At 41.8% G+C, this 22,950-nt stretch overlaps 1 protein-coding gene across 1 annotated transcript in view; it reads right to left on the reverse strand.

The window, feature by feature from the left end:
* Window positions 1–22,950, reverse strand: part of GPR158 (G protein-coupled receptor 158) — a 316,407-nt gene that overhangs the window by 83,298 nt on the left and 210,159 nt on the right. The window contains exon 5 of the mRNA XM_073581771.1: window positions 3,801–3,869. Within this exon, the coding sequence (XP_073437872.1) occupies window positions 3,801–3,869 (69 nt within the window). The remainder of the gene's footprint in view (window positions 1–3,800; window positions 3,870–22,950) is intronic.

The raw sequence follows: 22,950 nt of genomic DNA on the forward strand, positions 1-22,950 counted from the left end.
TGTCATTCACAATACTGACAGCTCAGCATGCCCCTGCCTCAGATTGGATGACTGGTCTGTCACTCACAATACTTAACATACTTAACAGACCAGCATGCCCTGATCCCATAGGACGGCTGAGCTGTCACTCTCAGCGTCCATAGGACACCGTGAATGATGGAATCATGCCAATGTTCAGTTACAATGTGCCCACAATCTTATACTATACCGAACCAAAGCCACAAACCTAATTTATTTCAAAATGTAAGTTTTCTAATCCTATACATTTCCTTTAAGATCAAGTGAATGGTGTATATTCAGATGCATAACGACAACATATGGTCAGTTTCTATATTTTTCTACATTTTTTTTCAATTGCTAGTAAACAAAATTTTCCAGTTCGAATAAGGCAACCATATAGTAAATGTGTCAAAAATTCTAGTTATTTTACATTTTTCAGACATTGTAAAAATAATTAAGCTGAAGTGTACTGTGATGGAGTGATTTATTTTAAATGTCATTGCACAGAAAGTTATTAAATGATTAGGTCAATGCCAAACCTTCGTTGCTGAAAATACATTAGCTTTAGACAGCTGGTAAATATCTTCGATACTCAGTCATACCCTGGAAAGGCTAAACCAAAAATAAGAAGAAAAAAAGCCAAGCAGCAGCTATCTGTACTGTTACAATTCTCAAAGGAATATCACCATGTTCTGTAATAGCCGGAGAAACTGACACCGACACTGCCCAGTTGACGCAACTGACAATATTGGGGTCTTTCAAGTTTCATTATGATGTCCATTATTCAGGCGGAATTTTAAAAAAAAAGTAGCATGATCCATTGTTTTTCTTTTTCTTTCTGTTTTTTTTTTTTACTGAATATGTAACAGAGGCTCTGACAAATATATGCATTCTAATGGCCACTTCTAGTGATGTTGATGACCATCTTGTTGGGCAGTCCACTGTATGCAAACTAATGAAAAGTACCTGGGATTCTTTTAGTACGATCAACCGTGTAAATCCATCTATATGGGAATAAAATGACATCTTCACATCTGCGATCTCATTTCCTATTACCGACAAATCCATGTTTTTCTTAATATATATACGAGCTGTTAAGATCTATGGGCCAGACGTAGATCTCCCTGGGAATCTGCCTCCAGAGCTTATTTTAATCGAAAGGAGATGTTACCAGTTTGAGACATGTAGATCAGGAGAGCAGACTGTCAGTCATTACATGTCTTATACTGGTAATGCCTCCTGTGATATTTAATAAGCTCTGGAGGCAGATTCCCTGGGAGATCTATGTCCGTCACATAGATCTTGACAGCTATTTTACATATTAAGAAAAATGTGGATTTCTCTGGAATAAGACATTGGATCGCAAATATTAAGGTATAATGTTTTTCAGCTTTCTATGACCTGCATGCATATATAGATAGCTTAGAAGGGTTCATCCTATTGACAGATTTCTTTTAAGATGAGATTTTTTTTTAACCATGGAGACTTTTTTTTTATAATTAGTCCATGAGAATATGCGAAAAAAATCACAATACATCTAATGTCTCAAAGTCAATGTCATTGAGGAAATTTCATTTCTATTCGAAGTTATTTGAGAACTTTCTCTTCTCTCACCTTCTCCTTTTATTCCCGATGGCTTTTTCGGTCTCGAATGAAGGAATCTATTTTAGCTTTTAAAACCCTGAGTAGTAATTACATAGTAATTACAAAGGTCTAATTATAATTAATAGCCTAAAAGAAAACTTCTGTCCGCTCGTGTTTTTCATCATTAGCGCTTTCGTTGTGAGCTCAGCTTCCCCTCTCTACAGCTTGAGAAAACCCAAAGCCCAAAGACAAGGCACCATTTTCGGTCAACAGAAAAATGCATAGATGGAGCCGTGTAAAATGTCATATCTAAATGTCAAGAGCATTTATGAAGAACTAAAACAGACCAACAGCGCGCTGGCAAGTTTTGTGATAACTGGATAGCATATGTAATTCATGTAAATAGCTCGCTCCTCCATTGTGTGGACTGCTGAATATTGTAATTGTGCATTCATCACTGAGAGCAAAAGGTTTTAATTAATTCAATCTTTACGACCAGGTTCTTATGAATTTTTTGCAACATAATTGTGCCATTGAATGGGCAAAAATTGCACTTGATGCTCTTAAAAGGTTATCTTTAAAGAGATATTCAATCATTAAAAGCTGTTGTTGTTATGGTCGGCGGAACGCACCAGATATAAAATAATAAGAGGTGCGTTCGCCGCCCGGGGTCCACCGTGCGGTAGTTGGTAAGACCGCTGCTGCGTAATGGCAGATGCACCAGAAGGTGACGTAGTGAGCACGGGTTAACGTCACCCGAACGCTAGGAGCGGCTCTGTTCAGACACAGAGTCGCTTGCCAGAAATATATGCAAAGGCGCTGGCCCTGTTAACGTCACAGGAGTCAGCGTGTGGCGTCGCAGCCGTGAACACCAATAGCTGCTGTTAATGCAGCGCAGCGGCAACTATAGCCGCAAGCGTCGGCGCCTAGAACCGGGCACCGACGGACGCTAGTGTAGGCGAGGGAGCACTGTGGCGTAGCTTGCCACTACCTGGTGTTGACCTAAGAACACCAATCGTATTATCCGAGGGAAGGGGTTTCATAATGAGTCAGCCACCAGTCCATGCATCCGTCACCATTCACACACATAGCAAGATAAGACTACACTGCCCTGCGGGCTTTTTATATAGCGATGCGATTTATTAGCTTGGGAAGGACCAATCAGAAGGACCTGAGCATGTGAGAGGTCAAGTTGCGGGCATGCCCAGTAGCACGGCATGAGGACTTAGCCTCAGGAGCGGTTCCCTGCAAAGCAGGTTGTGCTGCCATTGATGCACCAGAGGTGGCAGCAACATCCAGGCTGTCAGAGCGAGTCTGAGCAGCAAGCCTGGCTCGCCGTGTTTGCTGAGCAACACCCGGAGTGGTCGAGGAAGAATGGGAGACCGCAGTGCCAGGAATCCGATGCCTAACAGTTGTCACCTAACCGTTGGATAAGTGATATCTTGTGGATCAGTGGAGGTTTGAACGCTGTAACTACCACCAATCCTGAGGACAAGGCATTGAATGGCATCAAATACACAGCTCCATTTGTTATTTTATCGTGCCATCAATAATCTGCAGTGCTTTACAGATATCATCACTGTCCCTATTGGGGCTTACAATGGAAATTCCCTATCAGTATGTCCTTGGAGTGTGGGAGGAAACCACAGGAGAACATAGAAACTGCATACAGATATTGTGCTTGGTGGGATTTGAACCCAGGACCCCAGCGCTGCAAAGCAACAGTGCTAACCACTCAGCCACTGCTCAGCCCCGAAAGTACTGCTGGAGAAAGGCAGACACAGTACTTAGCTATCTCCAGCTGTCTCATGAAGAACGAAAGTTGTGGCGTTGCGTATGCATGGCCACCTCTCTATTGCAATGGTGGATTTCAGAGCCTTGTTCTCAGGATTAGATTAGTGCACAGGACAGAACGCCTACCGATCTGAATGTTTTAACTTAACCTTTGGATAGGTGATGACTTCTAACAATGGGGCTGACCCTTGAAAAACAATGTGTGAAAGAAAGGGCCGATATGCAACATTTTCCTCTTCTATGATTTCATACTGAATATTGGTGAGAAAGTTAACACATGTGATATCAGTCATGTGAACAAGGTCTTAAGAAGATCTTTTGTAATGCCCTTGATGCTACAACTTGTTATCTTGTATACAATATGCATAATCCAACAGCAGGTATCCAACAGTGTGAATATATACATAAATGAATACACTTACTGGGAAGTATAGGAGAAGTGATCCAAATAAAATGGTCTCTAGTAGAATGAGTCCTGAAGCTCTGATGCTCTAGGAAAAGAAAAGAGTCAAATAATGACTTGTTATGATATAGCTATTAGATAGATAGATATATAGATGAGAAATATATAGATGAGCGATAGATAGATAGATAGATAGATAGATAGATAGATAGATAGATAGATAGATATTAGATAGATAGGTAATAGATAGATAGATAGATATGAGATAGATAGACAGACGGATAGATAGATAGATAGATAGATAGATAGATAGATTTTAGACTTTTTAAAAATGCAGAGATTCTTAAAATGACAAACATGACGATGCAGAAAGATATTTCGGCTTTGCTGTGTGACGTTGACTTTCTGTGCCGTAATTAGAGTTGAGCGACTTTGGTCGGATCGGGTTTCATGAAACAAAATTTGTTTCAGATGGATCTGGTCCGGCTAGGGCAAAAAAAGTCGGAGTTTCGTCTGAAACCCGACCCCAATGCAAGTCAAAGGGAAACAAAAGTCGGCATTGAGCGGATGACATTCATCCACTCAATGCCGACTTTTAATCCCCATGAAACTCCGACTTTTTTTTGCCCTAGTCGGACCAGTTTCATCTGAAACAAATTTTGTTTCATGAAACCCGATCCGACCAAAGTCGCTCAACTCTAGCCGTAATATCTTTCCTGTGTGTTAGTATAAACTTGGCCACATGTGTTAAATGGCCATTAAAGGGAATCTGTCACCCCATTTTTCGAGTATCAGCTGCCGGCACCGCCATCAGGGGCTTATCTACAGCATTCTGTAATGCTGTAGATAAGCCCCCAATGTAACCTGAAAGATAAGAAAAATTAGTTATATTATACTCACCCAGAGGCGGTTCGGGTCCGGTTTTGGTCCGATGGGTGTCGTGGTCCGATCCGGTGCCTCCCATCTTCTAACGGTGATGTCCTCTTCTTTGCTTCTCATCGCGGCTCCTGCGCAAGCGCACTCTGCTCTCAACAGGGCAGGTAAAGTACGCCTGCGCCAGAGCCGCAGCGGGAAGCAAAGAAGAGGACGTCACCGCTACAAGATGGGAGGCGCCGGACCACGACACCCATCGGACCAAGACAGGACCGCTCCCCGGTGAGTATAATATAACTTCCTTTTCTTATCTTTCAGGTTACATCGGGGGCTTATTTACAGCATTACAGAATGCTGTAGATAAGCCCCTAATGGCGGTGCTGGCAGCTGATAGTCAAAAAATGGGGTGACAGATTCTCTTTAAATGGTTGTTGGCTGAGAGACCATTCCATTGACAGTCACTGCAGCCAACACTCCTACATCCACCGTTGACACTTTGGCAGACGGATTATCTCACGGAGAACAATGCTTTGTTTAAGTTCACATCTCTCCCCACCATCATTTGGCTGGTGCCACCATATATGTTAGACCATTGATCGAACCAGTTGATATCAGTGGGTTCAGCTGACATAAGTCTAATGTGTATGACCAGCTTATGGGTGTGTTTACACCATCCAATTTGTGACCTTAAAAGACCCCGGATCAGCTACTTCCTTGATTAAGGCCAGTTGTTTGTCTGTTTAGACAGGGAGACCACATCTATGTACACTGTAGGGCATTGCAGTCACAGGCGTAGCTGTGGTTGCAATGCAGACTAAAATGAGTATAGGTCTTGGACATGCTGGTTGTCCAAGGCAGATTTAGGGAAAACCTGCTCTGGGCTTTTGTGTATTGAGACAAACTGCAGGATGGAAGTGGTGCAGTCCAGTTCATTCATGGCTCGGGTTTTCCATGTGGCTGAAGGCCACAGATTCTAGTTAAAAACCCTGCAGTAAAGGGTTTGGGGGTTTCAGGGTCAGTGTCAGCCTGGTGTTAGCAGGAGTACAGAGCAGGAGGTCGGTAAGAAGAGGACTGGCGTGTTAGTGACTGTAAACTGAAAGATATTGTGTACTGGGTAAAACTGTGAGTAGCACATTAACATGGTGGTGCAGTCGCCCAGAGCAACCGGTCAGAGGTGGACTGGTGAGTTTAGTGACTGTAATCCAGAGGATGTTTCCTGGCTGCAATCTGGAGGATATTTTGGGCTGTGTTTTGCTGAGTTGAACATTAAAGAGATGTATTCTTTTGAACTTTGCTGGGACCCTGCCTCATCACTGCATAGAGTGCTATCACTGTACTACACTGTTCTCACAGCACCTTTCTTCCTGACACACATATTCGGGATCTGGGAATGCTCAAAGATTACAAATCAGTTTAAATGAAGAGAGAAATTAAAGGTAAAGAGGCTCATCCATCTCCAAAAGATTTCGAGTGAACGCTTGTTTGTCTGGCAGCTAATTCTTCTGGATCCCTGATCCATATGCATGCTCAGTTTAGACAAGTGTGCATGTATTCTCAATGGGAAAAAGGGGAGGTAAGCTGCTCTCATCGACTGCCCGATCCGTCTCTGTCCCAACATCATCGGTTAGTGGAGCGTCAGGAGGACTCTATTCCTATTACATGTTCTGCAGGTCCTATTGAAATCAACATGTCCGGCCAGATTTGCTCTATGTATGGGTACTCTTAGTTTTGGTTTATATGTACTGTATATATCAGGGGGGGATAAATATATATATATATATATATATATATATATATATATATATATATATACTCGAGTATAAGCCAAGTTTTTCAGCCCATTTTTTGTATTGAAAAAGCCCCCCTCGGCTTATACTCTAGTGAGGGTCTCAGAAGACGAAGGGGTGCGGCATGCTCATAGGCATGGAGGGCAGTGAATATCAATTCCCGTAAGTAGTGGACACACATGATTTCCCAGCCGCTGCAGCTGCTGGTACCGGAACAATACACTGCGAGGGAGCGCAAGGACAATAAGTAGGATGGTTTATTTATTTTTTTCTGTTTTTATGATGGCGTCATGCATAGAAGGATAGGGATGAAGAGCCATGCATACCAAGATAGGGATGAGGAGCCATGCAGACCAGGATGGGGATGGGGGCCATGCAGACCAGGATAGGGAAGAGGAGCTATGCATACCAGGATGGGGATGGGGGCCATGCATACCAGGATTGGGATGAGGAGCCATGCATACCAGGATAGGGTTGAGGAGCCATTCAGACAAGGATGGGAATAAGGTCCCAAGCATACCAGGATAGGAATGAGGAGCTATGCATACGAGGATTGGGATAAGGAGACATGCATAAAAGGATGGGGATGAGGAGCCATACAAACCAGGATAGGGATGAGGAGCCATGCATGCCAGGATGGGGATGAGGAGCTATGCATACCAGGATAGGGATAAGGTGGCCATGCATACCAGGATTGGGATAAGGAGACATGCATAAAAGGATGGGGATGAGGAGCCATACAAACCAGGATAGGGATGAGGAGCCATGCATGCCAGGATGGGGATGAGGAGCTATGCATACCAGAATAGGGATGAAGTGGCCATGCATACCAGGATGGGGATGAGAAGTCATGCAGACCAGGATAGGGATGAGGAGTCATGCAGACCAGGATGGGGATGAGGAGGCCATGTATACCAGAATGGGGATGAGGGGACAATGCATACCCAGCTTATACTAGAGTCAATACGTTTTCCCAGTTTCTTGTGGTAAAATTAAGTGTCTCGGCTTATACTCAGGTCTTATTATACTCGAGTATATACGGTATATTTATACATATGGATACATATATATATATACTAGCTGAAGAGCCTGGCACTGCCCGGGCATAGTAACTAACTGTGGTTAGTTATAACAAATTATAATTATCCTCCATCCCATAGTCCTGTGCCATATACCCATCATACATATCCACCATCCCATAGGCCCGTGCCCATATACCCATCATACATATCCTGCATCCCATAGTCCCATGCCCATATACACATCATACATATTCGCCATCCCATAGTCGAGTGCCCATATACCCATCACACATCCTTCATCTCATAGTCCCGTGCCCATATACCCGTCATACATATCCTCCATCCCACAGTCCAGTGCCCATATACCCATCACACATGCTCCATCCCATAGTCCCGTGCCCATATACCCGTCATACATATCCACCATCCCATAGGCCCGTGCCCATATACCCGTCATACATATCCTCCATCCCACAGTCCAGTGCCCATATACCCATCACACATCCTCCATCCCATAGTCAACCATTATGACATCATAATGAGCGGCGGGGCTTGATGACATCAGCATCGCCATGGCAACCATTGTGACATCATAATGAGGGGCGGGGCTTGACGCGCACACACTTTTTCCCCCATTATGTAGACAGGGGCAAAATTGTTTGGTGAATTGGAATGCGCGGGGTTAAAATTTCGCCTCACAACACAGCTTAGGACGCTCTCGGGGTCCAGATGTGTGACTGTGCCAAATTTTGTGGCTGTCGCGGTGCGGATACCTATCCTGAACATACAAATACATACACACACATACATACATACACACTTTGAGCTTTATATATTAGATATATATATATATAAATATATATATATACACAGTATATATATACTGTATATATATATATGTATATTGCCCCCAATACTTGTCTTCCTGATAATATAAAAACAATTCCAAAGTATCTATCATGGTCTGCGTGTCATGTGTATGGTCACTTAAGTGATTTCAGAAATGCATTTTTATGTTACAATATCTTTTTAAGTGAACCTTCAATAACAGGTCAGGTTATCAGAGGATCAGAAAGACAATATGGCTGAATCTTAAGTAGAGATCAGAAATTGAGATTGATAACTCCATAACAAGGCAACTATCCATAAAATTACACATTGCATTCACTGGAACCCTAAAGGTCATGCTATAAGGAACGTAATGAAAATATGTTTCAGCTCATGGAGTTTAATGAAAATGCAATTTAATCAGAAAGAAGCATGTGTGTTGTAATACTCATGTGTGGAAATGTATGTGTAGAAATTGCAGGAACGCGGAATGCCGCCATGGACAGGAGGCAGATCAAGAGTTAAAATTTTTATTAAACAATAAATGCACTCCACACAGGGAGTGAGGAATTGCAGAGGGATAGTAGGAATGGGGCAGAACTGGGAAGGAGGAAAGGTGGATAGGGGCGAACGATAGTTCAATATGAAAAGAGGTGACACATCAGACTGATGTCTTTGGGTATACAGAGTTTAAGGGTTCCAACGGGGGCACCGACAGCCGCGGCGCGTGTTGTCTCAGTGTTGTCTGCGACAGGTGAGGATCCAATGATGGCACCGACAACAGCGGCAGTTAACGTCTTGACGCAGTCTCTGAGAAGCAGGTAGATTTCCCGCACCTAACTGTGTCTGGCACGGTATTGAGTCCAATGTGAGGAACCGCCGATATGAGCTCTCGCTCCGCGGTGTGTGCAAGTCCTTGTTCAATAGGTCCTGCCTAGCCAGGAGTCCCTCACGGCTTTTTATCAACAACACTGTCTGTGGCATCAGCCCTGAGTCACCTCCTGGCGAGGAGGGTGTGAGAACCTGTCAACTGGTTGCGTACCAGTGATGAACCTCTCTGCAGGGGTTCTGTAGGGGTGGCCTGCACCAACGGGATGCTCTACCTTCACGGAGGTCACAGCGCCTGTCCTGCCACTCAGCTTTCCCATGCGAGCGCTGCCACTTTTCCCGCGCGCAGCGCTATATATTCCCGCCTCACCTACCCCAGTCACATGACCCAGTTCGTCCATCACTCTAGATCTTCCCCCTGCAACATGGGTGACAGCCCGACAGTTCCGGAACCGGTGTGTAAAAAGTACCCCTGCTCTGGTACTCCTCCTTATATATGCACAGTTCAAATACTCTTCCAAAATCTTCAAAATTGTTTTTCATTTTACATTACCTTTACAAACACAAAGGGCATTTTCACACCCCTGACACAAAACTGTAGTAAGATTATACTGCAGCTGATATTTTTCTTCCTTTTTTTACTACTTGGGATCAAATGGCACTTGTAAAATTTGAAGGAGCTCGCTTTACCATTAAGTCTTTGACTATAGTTAGGGCTTTCAGTATTTTTCTTGCTACAGAACTTTGGAGTGAATTGAATCAAACCTTGGTTGGCTGGAACTAAAGCAAAGTAGCTCTGGATTCACATCACATTTTTTTTTTCTGTTAAATACTTTCTTTTTTTCTTATGTATGCAGAATTTTCCATTTTCATCCTTTTTTAAAAAACATTTTTAAGAAGCAATATTCAATTCACCAATCTCTAAAGAATCTCTATTGAATGCAATCCTTTTAACACAGAAACATGAACATGCAACTGTTGTGGCCAATCACTGACTGGGGCGGATCACCACTACGACCAGTGATTGGCTGAGTTGCCATTTCCCGTGGTCAAGATTGACCAGGAAGTAAAGACCGGCAGAGGCAACAGGAAAAGTCAAAATGGAAGCAGCTGCTTATCGGTAAATGTAATTTCATTTTATCTTATGCACTTTTTTAAAATGTAATAATAACCATTATATGTGCTACCAAAAATGTGCCAAGAAAGACCAATTGAACTTTAATTTGAGTTGTCATGCATTAAAATATTTTTTTATTCTCCTATTAAAATCACGCTTAAAATTTTATCAGTAAGTGGAGGGCAACGAGAATAAAAACATCGTCCTTTAAACAATCTGTAGTTTTAGTGGAAACAAAATATTGAACCATCTGAGTAATTGGTGACTTCCCAAAGTTTTACTAATCAATGAAAGGGTAAAGTTACAAAAAAAAAAACTTGCTTCAAAAAACCTCACTACACTACAACATTGGGCAGAAATGCGAGAGAGCGCAGAATCTAATACAGATAAAGGATAAGGCCTTGGTTTCCAAGTATAGAAAATCCATAGTGAAATAGCAAGTATTCATTTAAACGTCACGATTCAGATGAAGTAAAAGGGATAAATCCAGGTGACAAGGTATCTAACCGTAAAAATGGAATATAGTGTTGATCCACTAAATTGAAAAAGCAGTGAACAGGTATTTATTATACTCACACAAGTCATTAAAATCACGCTTAAAAGCAAATGCATGGAGCAGTATGCAGAAGCCAAATGTGTAGCCCCTCCCCGGGTTTCACCCTGCAAATCACAGCTTATACTGGGGGTAAAGTGTATCGCTATTTTCCAAAATTTAACTGCAAAATTCCAAGTGACCAAACTAAAAGGAAGAAGTCTTCAAGGGTTCATAGGGTGAGCGATGAACTAATTGATTTGAATTAGAAAAAAATGTAAATTATTTAGCAAAATATTTTAAAGAATTTTAAAAGGTTTTGTCCTGATGAAGAGGTCCTTGCACGACCTCGAAACGCGTTGACTTTTAAACCTGTTTAAATTAAAGCATTTTATTTCACTGAAAATTCGCCATCAGCAGCGTATGAGTGATACCTCAGTTTTCATCTTTATATCTATGGTCGTTTCCTTGACCGGTGTCTGTGCAGCAGCTGTTATATGCCCGTTATGTGTTGCCATTCAGCAACCTAACAAGGTGTGTGTATCTCCCCTTTTTCTGACACGCCATTGTCACTGGATAAGACCCTATAGCGCTTTTTTCTTTCCCAGTTTCTCCCTTCCATTATCTGCCCCCTCACAGTATTAATACTACATTATGGCATTTTGAGTTAATAACAATGGACATTTTATTTGTAACCATTAACCCCTTAATGACCAGGGGTATTTCAGTTTTTGAATTTCTGTGTTTTTTTTTCTCCCCTTCTTCCCAGAGCCATAACTTTTTTTATTTCTATGTCAATATAGCCATGTGAGGGCTTGTTTTTTGCGGGACAAGTTGTACATTTGAATGACATTATTTGTTTTAACATATCATGTACTGGAAAATGGGAAAAAAATTCCAAGTGCGGTGAAATTGCAAAAAAGTGCAATTCCACAGTCGTTTTTTGGGGGTTTTTTTTACCATGTTCAATAGATGTTAAAAATGACCTGCCATTATGATTCTCCAGGTCATTACGAGTTCGTAGACACCAAACATGTTTAGATTCTGTTTTACCTAAGTGGTGACAAAAAATTACAAAATTTGTTAAAAAAAAAAAAGGCTCCATTTTTCGAGAACTGTAGTGTCTCCATTTTTCATGATCTGGGGCTGGGTGAGGGCTTATTTTTTGCATGCCGAGCTGATGTTTTTAGCGATATAATTTTTGTGTAGATATGATTGTTTGGTCCCCCATTATTGTATTTTATTGCAATGTAGTGGGGACCAAAAAAATTAAATTCTGGGGTTTTGAATTTTTTCTTGCTACGATATTTAGCAATTGGGTTAATACTTTTTTTTATATTGATAGATTGAGTGATTTTGAATGTGGCGATACCAAATATGTGTATATTTGATTTTTTTCAGGGCGGTGCTCATTGCAATCTGGCAATGACAACCATAGAGGTCTGCTGCAGACCTCTGGTTGTCATGCCGGCCCATCGATAAACCATGATCATGTGAGAGGGTCACCGATGGGCGGGTAAGCTCGAGTTAAATGCCGCTGTCAGAGATTGACAGAGGCATATACCTGGTTAACAGCCACGGCTGGATCAAGATTCCATCCGCGACTGTTGCAGGCACATGTCGCTGTTTAGATCAACTGTCATGTACTTGGAAACGTGCGGGCTTCAGCGCTGAGAGGGGAGTCAGACATAGGAGAACAGTTATGCCCAAAGTTGGAAATGGGTTAAGTTACAAAATAGAAAAATAGCTGTAGATTGAGGGACCTGGAATATCTGCATGCTAGAAGGACTGCCTACCTACAATAAAGAACTTCATGTACAGCTTCATTTCACATCTCATGGTACTATAGGCGGATTTGAAGGGAACATGGCAGTTGACACATACTGTCCAATTTGAGCATTTCAGAAAAAAAAAATTTTTAATAGCCCTCAGGGATCGAGCCGCGCTGGAGGCTAATTAGAAAGGTGGGTCCTCAGCAGCTTCTACCCGATCACTGCCCTGGAGTGATACAACTCTCCCTTTACACATACGCACTCAGGGAGAGACCTGTCACTCCAGGGCAGTGGGTGGGGAGAAGTTGTTGGAGACCCATCTGTCCGTCTAGTCTCTGACTAGTCTCCAGCACAGCTCGGTCCCCGTTGGCCATTAAACCACAGCTATTAAGCCCCAGTGATTCAGAGTTAAAACATATATGGCTGGAATAGTGCAGCCAGTGTCTAATACATTGTATCTGTAGATTGGGTAGCATGTATCAGCTGTCAGGTTCCCTTTAGTGTTTTTGATCAGCTTTTCACCATTTTTAACATCAGTGTTTTATAAGTGATTTTTTTTTTCACATGAAAAAATATAACAATTAAAAAAAATGGAAAAACTTTTCCCATCCACTACAATATTAATAATGGACTAGGAAGATATATGTATCACTTTGGCAATGCAATATATACTCACAGCCCGATGTACACAGTACGCTGTGGCATCAACTTTATTCATAGCCTCCGACAAGTCAGTGTGCGCCGGGGTTATAATTCTCCTTCAGCAAAATATTTTTCCAGCAAATAAACAAGTCCACAATCCATGATCGTCATCAATCTTATTAATCTAATGTTGTGTTAAACCCTCTCTGTCTAATCGCCAGGGAGTCGTACAAATTCAATAATGTTTACAAATATTCCCTTCCTGCGCTCCATATCTCACAAATATACACTTTTCCCTCAGGTCTGTTTTCTCTCTGCTACATCTACGTGTCGTCAGAAGACAGTACGAGAGCGTTTAAAGAGCACGGGGACGAAGTTATCATCACAGGCTCTGGATACATCTGCTGCTGTCAGGCTTTGATGCCGGGCCCTTAACCTTCGGACAGCTCAATAGTTTATACTTTTTTATACTGTATAATACACCAGAGCTAAAATCTGGCATTAGAGAACATTGCCTGAGGGGATTTTGAACCTTACATCAGTTTCATAATTTTTAAGGTTGAAGGTAGACATAAGTCCATCAAGCGTAACCTATAGCCTAACATGTTGATCCAGAGGAAGACAAATAGCCCCATATTAGGGAAAAAAGTCTTTGCCAACTTCACCTACAGACTAGTTCGCAGGATCAACATCTAATTTCAAAAGCTAGTACCCTTATCTGGTAATATTATATTTTCCAAGAAAGGTATCCATGCCCTTCATGAACTTTTTTTAGTGAATCGACCCTTACAACATCATGTGGCAGATATTTCCATAATCTCACTGTACTTACAGTAAAGAATCCATAGTCTCACTGCTCTTTCAGTAAAGAATCCATATTCTCACTACTCTTACAGTAAAGAATCTATAATTTCACTGCTCTTACAGTAAAGAATCCAAAGTCTCACTGCTCTTACAGTAAGCAATCCATAGTCTCACTGCTCTTACAGTAAAGAATCTATAGTCTCACTGCTCTTACAGTAAAGAATCCATAGTCTCACTACTCTTACAGTAAAGAATCTATAGTCTCACTGCTCTAACAGTAAAGAATCCATAGTCTCACTGCTCTTACAGTAAAGAATATATAGTCTCACTACTCTTACAGTAAAGAATCCATAGTCTCACTACTCTTACAGTAAAGAATCTATAGTCTCACTGCTCTTACAGTAAAGAATCCATAGTCTCACTACTCTTACAGTAAAGAATCTATAGTCTCACTGCTCTAACAGTAAAGAATCCATAGTCACACTGCTCTTACAGTAAAGAATCCATAGTCTCACTACTCTTACAGTAAAGAATCTATAGTCTCACTGCTCTAACAGTAAAGAATCCATAGTCTCACTGCTCTTACAGTAAAGAATATATAGTCGCACTGCTCTTACAGTAAAGAATCTATAGTCTCACTGCTCTTACAGTAAGGAATCTATAGTCTCACTGCTCTAACAGTAAAGAATCCATAGTCTCACTACTCTTACAGTAAAGAATCCATAGTCTCACTGCTCTTACAGTAAAGAATCCATAGTCTCACTGCTCTTACAGTAAAGAATATATAGTCGCACTGCTCTTACAGTAAAGAATCTATAATCTCACTTCTCTTACAGTAAAGAATCTATAGTTTCACTGCTCTAACAGTAAAGAATCCATAGTCTCACTGCTCTTTCAGTAAAGAATCCATAGTCTCACTACTCTTACAGTAAGGAATCCATAGTCTTACTGCTCTTACAGTAAAGAATCTATAGTCTCACTGCTATTACAGTAAAGAATCCATAGTCTCACTGCTCTTACAGTAAAGAATCTATAATCTCACTGCTCTTACAGTAAAGAATCCATAGTCTCACTGCTCTTACAGTAAATAATTTATAATCTCACTGCTCTTACAGTAAAGAATCCATAGTCTCACTGCTCTTACAATAAAGAATCCATAGTCTCACTGCTCTTACAGTAAATAATATATAGTCTCACTGCTCTTACAGTAAAGAATCTATAATTTCACTGCTCTTACAGTAAAGAATCCATAGTCTCACTGCTCTTACAATAAAGAATCCATAATTTCACTATTCTGCCCTTACAGAAAATAATCTACGTCTGTGACTATGATTAAACCTTCTTTCCTTTAGATGTTGAGACTCCTCCCTTCCCCCTTTCTGGTTTGACACATTCAATTGCTTTTCATTATCAGCCATTTATTTATTTTGTGGCAAAATATTCCTCAGCTTTGCACAGAAATAATCCTACTCCTCCCAGTTGTCCACAAAGTCTACCATCATCATCTTGCACTTGTTTAATCCCTCAGCGTGTCTCAGTCACAGTGAGTGATAGCTCAGTCATCCAATCAGGTGCAGGGGTGTGTTGAACTGTCAGTGCATTGAAAGACAGCTTAGTCACCCAATCTGGTGCAGGTATGTGCCTAGCTGTTGGTACTTTGATTGACAGTTCAGCAGTCCAATAGGAGACTGGGAGGTGTTAGGCTTATTGCAGGTGCTCCCTGTTTCTAACTAATGCCTTTCTAAATAGCAGAGCTCTCAGCTCAGATCTCTGCCGGTCATACTGTTTGCAAGGTATTCTGTGCTATCCACTTGCTCCACCCCTTTGCTCTGATCCGCTATACTCCTTGCATTCTGACCTCAGACCGTGACCTGACTTTGCCTTAATCTTTTTCCTTTTGCTTATTAGATGCTCTCTTGGTATCTGACCCCAGAACATATGACTACCCTGCCTCAAGGCTTGTCTGTGAATGGTGACTACCATTCCAGCACTCTTCACTGAGGGCAGGCTAATTCCAGACAAGTGCACCAATCCTTTGCAATTTCACTGCCTGGCATCAATCCCTGAAAACATAGAGGCACTGAACAGATGTGGGTGATGCTAGGCGAGAAATTTTATAGCCGTCGGTGCACTTACAACCTCATTGACATACAGCTGAAATTGATTTTACAGGTTATGGAGTATCCTACTGTGACCAGGAAGGTATGGTTTAACTTGTCTCTCACTATTCTACCAAGCAATTTAATTAGGTTACTCAAAAGCTCCCGACAAGTTCTCATTAAACTAGTCTGGCGTCTGGACAAGGTCAAAAGTCTCAGTTAATTATGTGAAGAAGAAAATGCCAGCTTAGCTGTCACTTTTATCTACGTCACAAGCAGTGAGCCTATAATAATAAGCCTAAAGACTTACCAGAGCAGCTGATCCCTGTCGGCCATGAGCATCATCTCCTTTGTATTATTTTTCATGGAATTTTGATATCAATAATCATCATTCATTTAGTAAATAACCATATAGATGTTATCATTTGGTTAGATGTTGGACACAATTTTCACTTAGTTACTTAAACATAAGTTACATAATCCAAATCTCCTTCTAATTTATGAAACAGTCACCTTTTCCAATCTAACGGCTCACTGGTGGACATACCAGTCCCTGGTTAGTAAAAACTCTTAATGATTTCTATTATTGACCTCAAACTATAAATACTGTGGCCACAAAACAATTGCTAAATATATCAATCAAAGAACCAACAACTGACCGCCAATAATCAACAATATTAGGATGTAACAAACATGGAAAAACATGACGATAAACATCAGAAAGGGTATCCAATGGTTAGACATGACTGAACAGGTGGAATCAGAATCAGACATGGAAATCTGTGCCATGATTGGGTTCTAAGGGGTAACATTTCATCTTGTGTAGAGAGACGTGCCTGACTTGCCTGTGTAAGGAGACTTATAGGCCATGCAGGCTTCTCTGGGGAATTAAATATGCAAATTGTCACTTCAGAGAGGAAGAGGACTTGAACTCTAGTGCCACCTATTGGATGTAGGAATCCTAAAAATCAGTTTTGAACCTTTAACGAGCCTTGAACTTGCACAGATTAAACTGGGGTATGCATAGAAAACTGTTTGGCATATTAATGCACAAAAAAGGTCTGTATGCAGCGCTGTTTCACACTGTGCTGTCTGTTCACATGGGAAGCATTCTAGATAGCACTGGGCAGCCCGCCTAATCTAATAGTATGGGCGTGACCAATAGGCTGTAAGCCAAATGCTCTGCATCGCCTGTGTGTGAACAGACCTTTTTTGTGCATTAATATGCCAAAGAGCCACCCCCTCCATTGATTGGCAGGTTGTGAGTGGTTGTCTCATCGGCATTTTTGCGCCTGTGTTAAATGGGTCCACTGCATCCTGTTGGTGCATTTGCTTGGTGGCCTGGGCAGGTAAACATCTCTGCCTTTTTTTCTGCTGATTTTTCAATATTTTGGAGGATCTTTAAGTCCTCTTGATGCTGCTTAGTGAAGACTATGAACCAGCAATCATAGAAGAATAGTAAATCCCATACACTTATGATTTCCAATCTGCCTGGTGACCTTACCAAATGGCATAATTCAGTAGGGATGAACCATGATGGGTGACCCATGGAAAGTGGACCGCCTTGGGACAATTCTGCCTCGCTAAGAAAGGTGAGCCATCCTTCATGTAATCCACAATGACTATTAAGTGTTATGTATTTCCATGTCCAGGGTAACATTTGTTCAATTGTGAAGATGCCAACACAACAGAACAGAAAGGTCCTGCATCAATAGCTTCAACCAGTAGAAGAAAACATGTCTGCAATTTTTGATCTTGGTTCTACTTGTTATATTGTTTAGATACGTTATAGTAGCAATCCTAGAAGTCCTTGTGAAGTCCTTGTGGAGAATGACATGCCGGTGTAAGGAGACTTATAGGCCATGCAATAAATGCATTTTGGTGATGTGATATAAATGTTGAAGATCACACAGTAAATATCATTGTAAACTGGCAGGTCTCTCCTTTAGTCTTCCTGACCTCAAGATCAATTGATCTTGTCACTGATAGTTAGGTGTGTTTCTGCGGTGGCTAGCTGAGTGAATTCCTGCTGAATGACTTTTATAGAGGTCATTTCATTAATAACTATTTTCTCTGCTTTCAGTTTTATACAGCTACTATACCTGGAGTTGAATGAAGCATGAAGGGAAAAGATATTAAAGCTACTTTCCTTGAGAAATCTGCCATTTATATTAAATGATCTAAGAAGTACCACAAGTTAGATTTTTCAATTATTAATGCAAAATCTGCGAGGTTAGTATTTAGTCCATTGATATTTCTTTGAAAGGGAACATGTCGTCAGAAAATTACCAATTGTTTAAATCCCATTTTTAAGATAACTGTAGTCTTAAAAAAAGGTGATGCTTCTTTTAACGTTCCACATCGCTATCTGTGTTTAAAAAAATCAGAATTTTGAACACTGAACATTAGGTCTAATACTAGACTTACACTTACTGTTCTACAATGAAAACTTTTCAGAATTCTCATTATCATTATGATGCTGAGTTACTTCTCGCGGACATGCCGAGAGTCAAGGTAGTCAATGAGTCCGAGGTCAAAAGCCAAGACGGTACGTCATAAACAGAGGAAAGAGGCAAGAGGTAACAGCCCGAGATCAAAATACCAGGAGGAAAGCAGATCAGAGCAAAGGAAGCAGACAAAACGGATAGCCAGAACAAGGTCCAAGGTCAGGCAGCAAAAAGATCCACAAGTAAAACACAAGGCATAGAGAGACAAACCACACACAGCTAAATGTACGTCTGACAGAGATCTGAGACTAACCTGGGACAGGGAACGCCTGAACACAGCCGAGAAGCTCCCAGTCTGAGACTGGCCATCAATTAAAACAACTACAGCTCAGCACGGCCCTGCAGCGGACTGGATGACTGAGCTGTCAGTCAAAGTACTGACAGCTTCAGCACACCCCTGCACCAGATTGGATGGCTGAGCTATCAATCAAAGTGCTGACAGCTTCAGCATGCCCCTGCACCAGATTGGATGGCTGAGCTATCAATCAAAGTGCTGACAGCTTCAGCACACCCCTGCACCAGATTGGATGGCTGAGCTATCAATCAAAGTACTGACAGCTTCAGCACACCCCTGCACCAGATTGGATGGCTGAGCTATCAATCAAAGTGCTGACAGCTTCAGCACGCCCCTGCACCAGATTGGAGGGCTGACCTGTCAGTAACTGCATCCCAAACACATTGAGGAGTGGAATCATGACAATCATCACAGACAGGATTGCAATAACAGATAACTTTTCTAAATACTGCACATATCACAGGATTCACCATTCACACTTGATAATGTCACAGCACATCTCTTCTTTTTCCCTTCACAATGACCTTTGCTCAGAAAATGCTTAGATCAGAGCTAGACTATTGCTGCTGTCCATGTAACTGCTGAAAAGAACTGGAAATAAGACGTTAGTATTAGACGTAGTGGGCACTGAGAATGTTGCAAGATTTCTGATTTTTTTTTATGTAAAAAGTGATATGGAAAATTAAACAGTGCATTATTTATTAAAAAAAATACATTTGACATAAAAACTTGTTTCAAACAAGTAATTTTTGGATGACACATTTCTCTTAGGGTGTACTAATTAATACGTTGACTACACTCACAGTACAGTTTAAAGCAATCTATTGTTTTATTTCAGCAGCCATTTCAAACTGGGGAGAGACTGAAGTTGGAAATGGCGTTTAATAGTATTTAATTGGGGCAAATTTTATTAACTGATCAACTTTTAAATTGCACCTTTTTTTAAGCTCATCTCATCTCTAGAAGCAAGTAGCATTATGAGTGATACGCCATTTTGCTTTATTTTAGTATCTTTTTTGGGGAGGAGGGGGGAAATTTAGTTGACAACCAGTAGAGATAGGCAAACCCGAACAGTAAAGATTGGGGTCCGTACCAAACACCTACTGTTTGGGGACGGACCCCGAACATGGAATTCACCAGGAACTATGTGTTCGGATTCGGCACCCTGAACACTGGGTGTTTCTCATGCTGTCATGTGCATAACAGCGCAGCAAACACTGTCTCTGCTAAGAGGAATATTCATTAGCTGGGGCCTGCATTCTTAATAAATAATTAAAAAAAAAATGCAATGGGTTCCCCTGCGTTTTTGATAACCAGAAAGGCAAACTGACAGCTACAGGCTCGTTTTGAAGAATAGAGGGGTCCCCATGCAAGTTTTTTAAATTATTTAAATAAATATTTTTAAAAAACGGTGTGAGGTCCCCCCCCATTTTTGAAAATTAGTCAAGCTCAAGCAGACATCTAGGGGCTGGTATTCTCAGGCTGGTAAGGGACAACAGATATTGGCCCCCAGTCTAAAAATAGCAGCCCACAGCAGCCCAACAAAGGTGCATCTATTAGATGCTCCAATTCTGAAACTTTGCCCGGCTTTTCCCAATGTGCTAGAATTGGAGTATCTAATAGATGCGCCTTTGCTGGGCAGCTGCACGTGGCTATTTTTTAGGCTGGGGGCAATATCCCTGGCCCCCCAGCTGTCTGCTTTAGCTTGGCTGGTTGTCAAAAATGAGGGGGACCCCACATCGTTGTTTACATTTATTTATTTAAACAAAGTTTTAAAAAGGCATGGGGACCCCTCTATTCTTAATATCCAAACTTGCTTAGGCTAGTTTCACACTAGCATTCGTGGGCGCAGCGCAGGGCCATCGCTAAGCCCTGCCCCTGGCCGTGCCCCCTCTGGTCAGTTCCTCCTCTGATTGCATGAGGCTGTATGCGATCAGCGTATCCTATATTTAGCGTTGGATACGCTGATCGTGCGGTGACCATGCGCTGGTCCAATTTTGCTGGCGCTGCACCCTTTTGGCAATGCGCCCAGTGCACAAAAACGTGCTGTGTTGCATTTTTGTGCTCTGGGCGCAGCGCCAAAAGGGTGCAGCGCCAGCAAAATCAGACCAGCGCATGGTCAGCGCACGATCACCATATTCAACTCTAAATACTGACCGGAGGGGGCGCGGCTGGAGGCGGAGCTTAGCGGTGGCCCTGCGCTGCGCCCACGAACGCTAGTGTGAAACTAGCCTTAAGCTGGTAGCTGAAGGTTGCATCCCGCAGCTGTCAGTTTTGCCTGTTTGGTTATCAAAAATGCAGGTGAACCCATGCTGGGTTTTTTTTAAATTATTTACAACGCAGACGCCAATCGCTATTATAAGCATCAGCAGGCGTAGACTGATGAGAGTAGTAGTCCAGTGACGGAAGGTAAACTTTTTACCTCTGATTGGAGCTGTGGGCTCATGCTGTCATTTGACAGCCTGGGAAATGCAAATGTTTGACCAGCGGTAATGATTTTACCACCGATCAGAGGCTGTGTTTGCCGCACTCTCATGCAAATGATATCACGGCAAATACTAGATTTTCATGCTCCCCATTTAAGTGAATGGGGTTCGGGTTCTGTTCTGGTACCCGAACACAAACTTTTTTTTTAACTGTTTGGCTGAACCTCCCGGACCTGAGCATCCAGGGGTCTGCCCATCTAGATGTAGAAAATCTCCTTTCAGACTGATTCTTCTCTAGTTTTGCATTTTGCTATGCTATGTCCATGTCAGTACTGATAGCATGAGGTGGTGATATAGAAGGGTTAATGGTTTGCGTTTAAATGCCCTTAACTGCCTTTAATTCTTCATTTGCATTTTGCCTTTCATTGCTAGAATTTATTCTTATGACACAGCAGTTTTGCCGGTCACCTCTTCAAGGAAAATATGCTTCTTATCATGTATGTTCTCAATAGTCAGCCACAACATTTTCTGGGTACTTGGTAAACAAGGTATGACCCTGGGTAAACGGTGGGGGCCACATGAGCTCCATAGAATTACATATTCTTGTAAATGGTATAAAAGATTGCCTTGTGTTTCATTGCGTCAGATAAAAGTGACTTGCTCACAATCAGTGTGCAGTTTTCTTTTTTGTCCAAGCGCTTGTAAATTAAGGGCGTAAACTCCTAATTTGGCCTCACTGGTGATCTGGCATATCTGACTCTGGGTCAGAATGAAAACAGCTACAACAAGCCCAATTAGGTTCCACAGGTAGAACAGCTCCTCCAGGAATAGCAGATCCATACATGTCATCACAAGAAGATTTGCTTAGCCTCCCAATATAGTCTCAAAAATTGGCATAGATACCAGGACATGGGTAACATCACAAGGAGAGCTGGACAGGGCCATAGAAGGGCATTAACCCAGCAGCATGACCAATATCTTCTCTGTTGTGCAAAGAGAAACAGGAGGAGCACTGCCTAAGGTTTCTAGAATGACCTTCATCAGGTTTTGGTGTGTATGTTTCTGACCAAACTGTCAGAAATAGAGTCCATGTGGAGGGTATAAGGGTCCGAAGTCCTGTAGTGGGAACTGTACTTATCTCCCAGCACCATGTAGCTATGTAGATTGATTGACATTCACTAGAAAGCAGAATTGACTGGTCCGCTATTGATGCTGAATTCTCTTCATAGTTGAGAGCAGGTTCCCAAAGAGCACATGTGACAGACATGAAAGAATCTCGAGATGCCATTTTGAACATTATGCTGCCTGCACATTATGCAACATGGCTAGTTTGATGGTAGGTCACTGGTGGTGGAGAGGGCATATCCTCGGAAGGTCACACAAACATCCATATGATACCAATGGTAAACTGTCAGCTGTTAGTTACCGGGATGAAATTCTCAGAGTTAAGGTCAAATCTTATGCTGTTGTAGTGGACTTGGGTTCCCCTGGTGCAGGACAATACACATCTCATGCGACCATATTGTGTATTGAGTTTCTGGATGATGAAAGCATTGATGCCACTGACTGATCCTCATGTTTCTCAGACCTGAAACCAAATGAGAACTTTTGGGACATTATCTGTCATGTACAGTAGC

This window comes from Dendrobates tinctorius, unplaced genomic scaffold, assembly GCF_039654945.1.
Source record: "Dendrobates tinctorius isolate UK_male_01 unplaced genomic scaffold, ASM3965494v1 ptg000070l, whole genome shotgun sequence".
NCBI classification, from domain to species: Eukaryota; Metazoa; Chordata; class Amphibia; order Anura; family Dendrobatidae; genus Dendrobates; species Dendrobates tinctorius.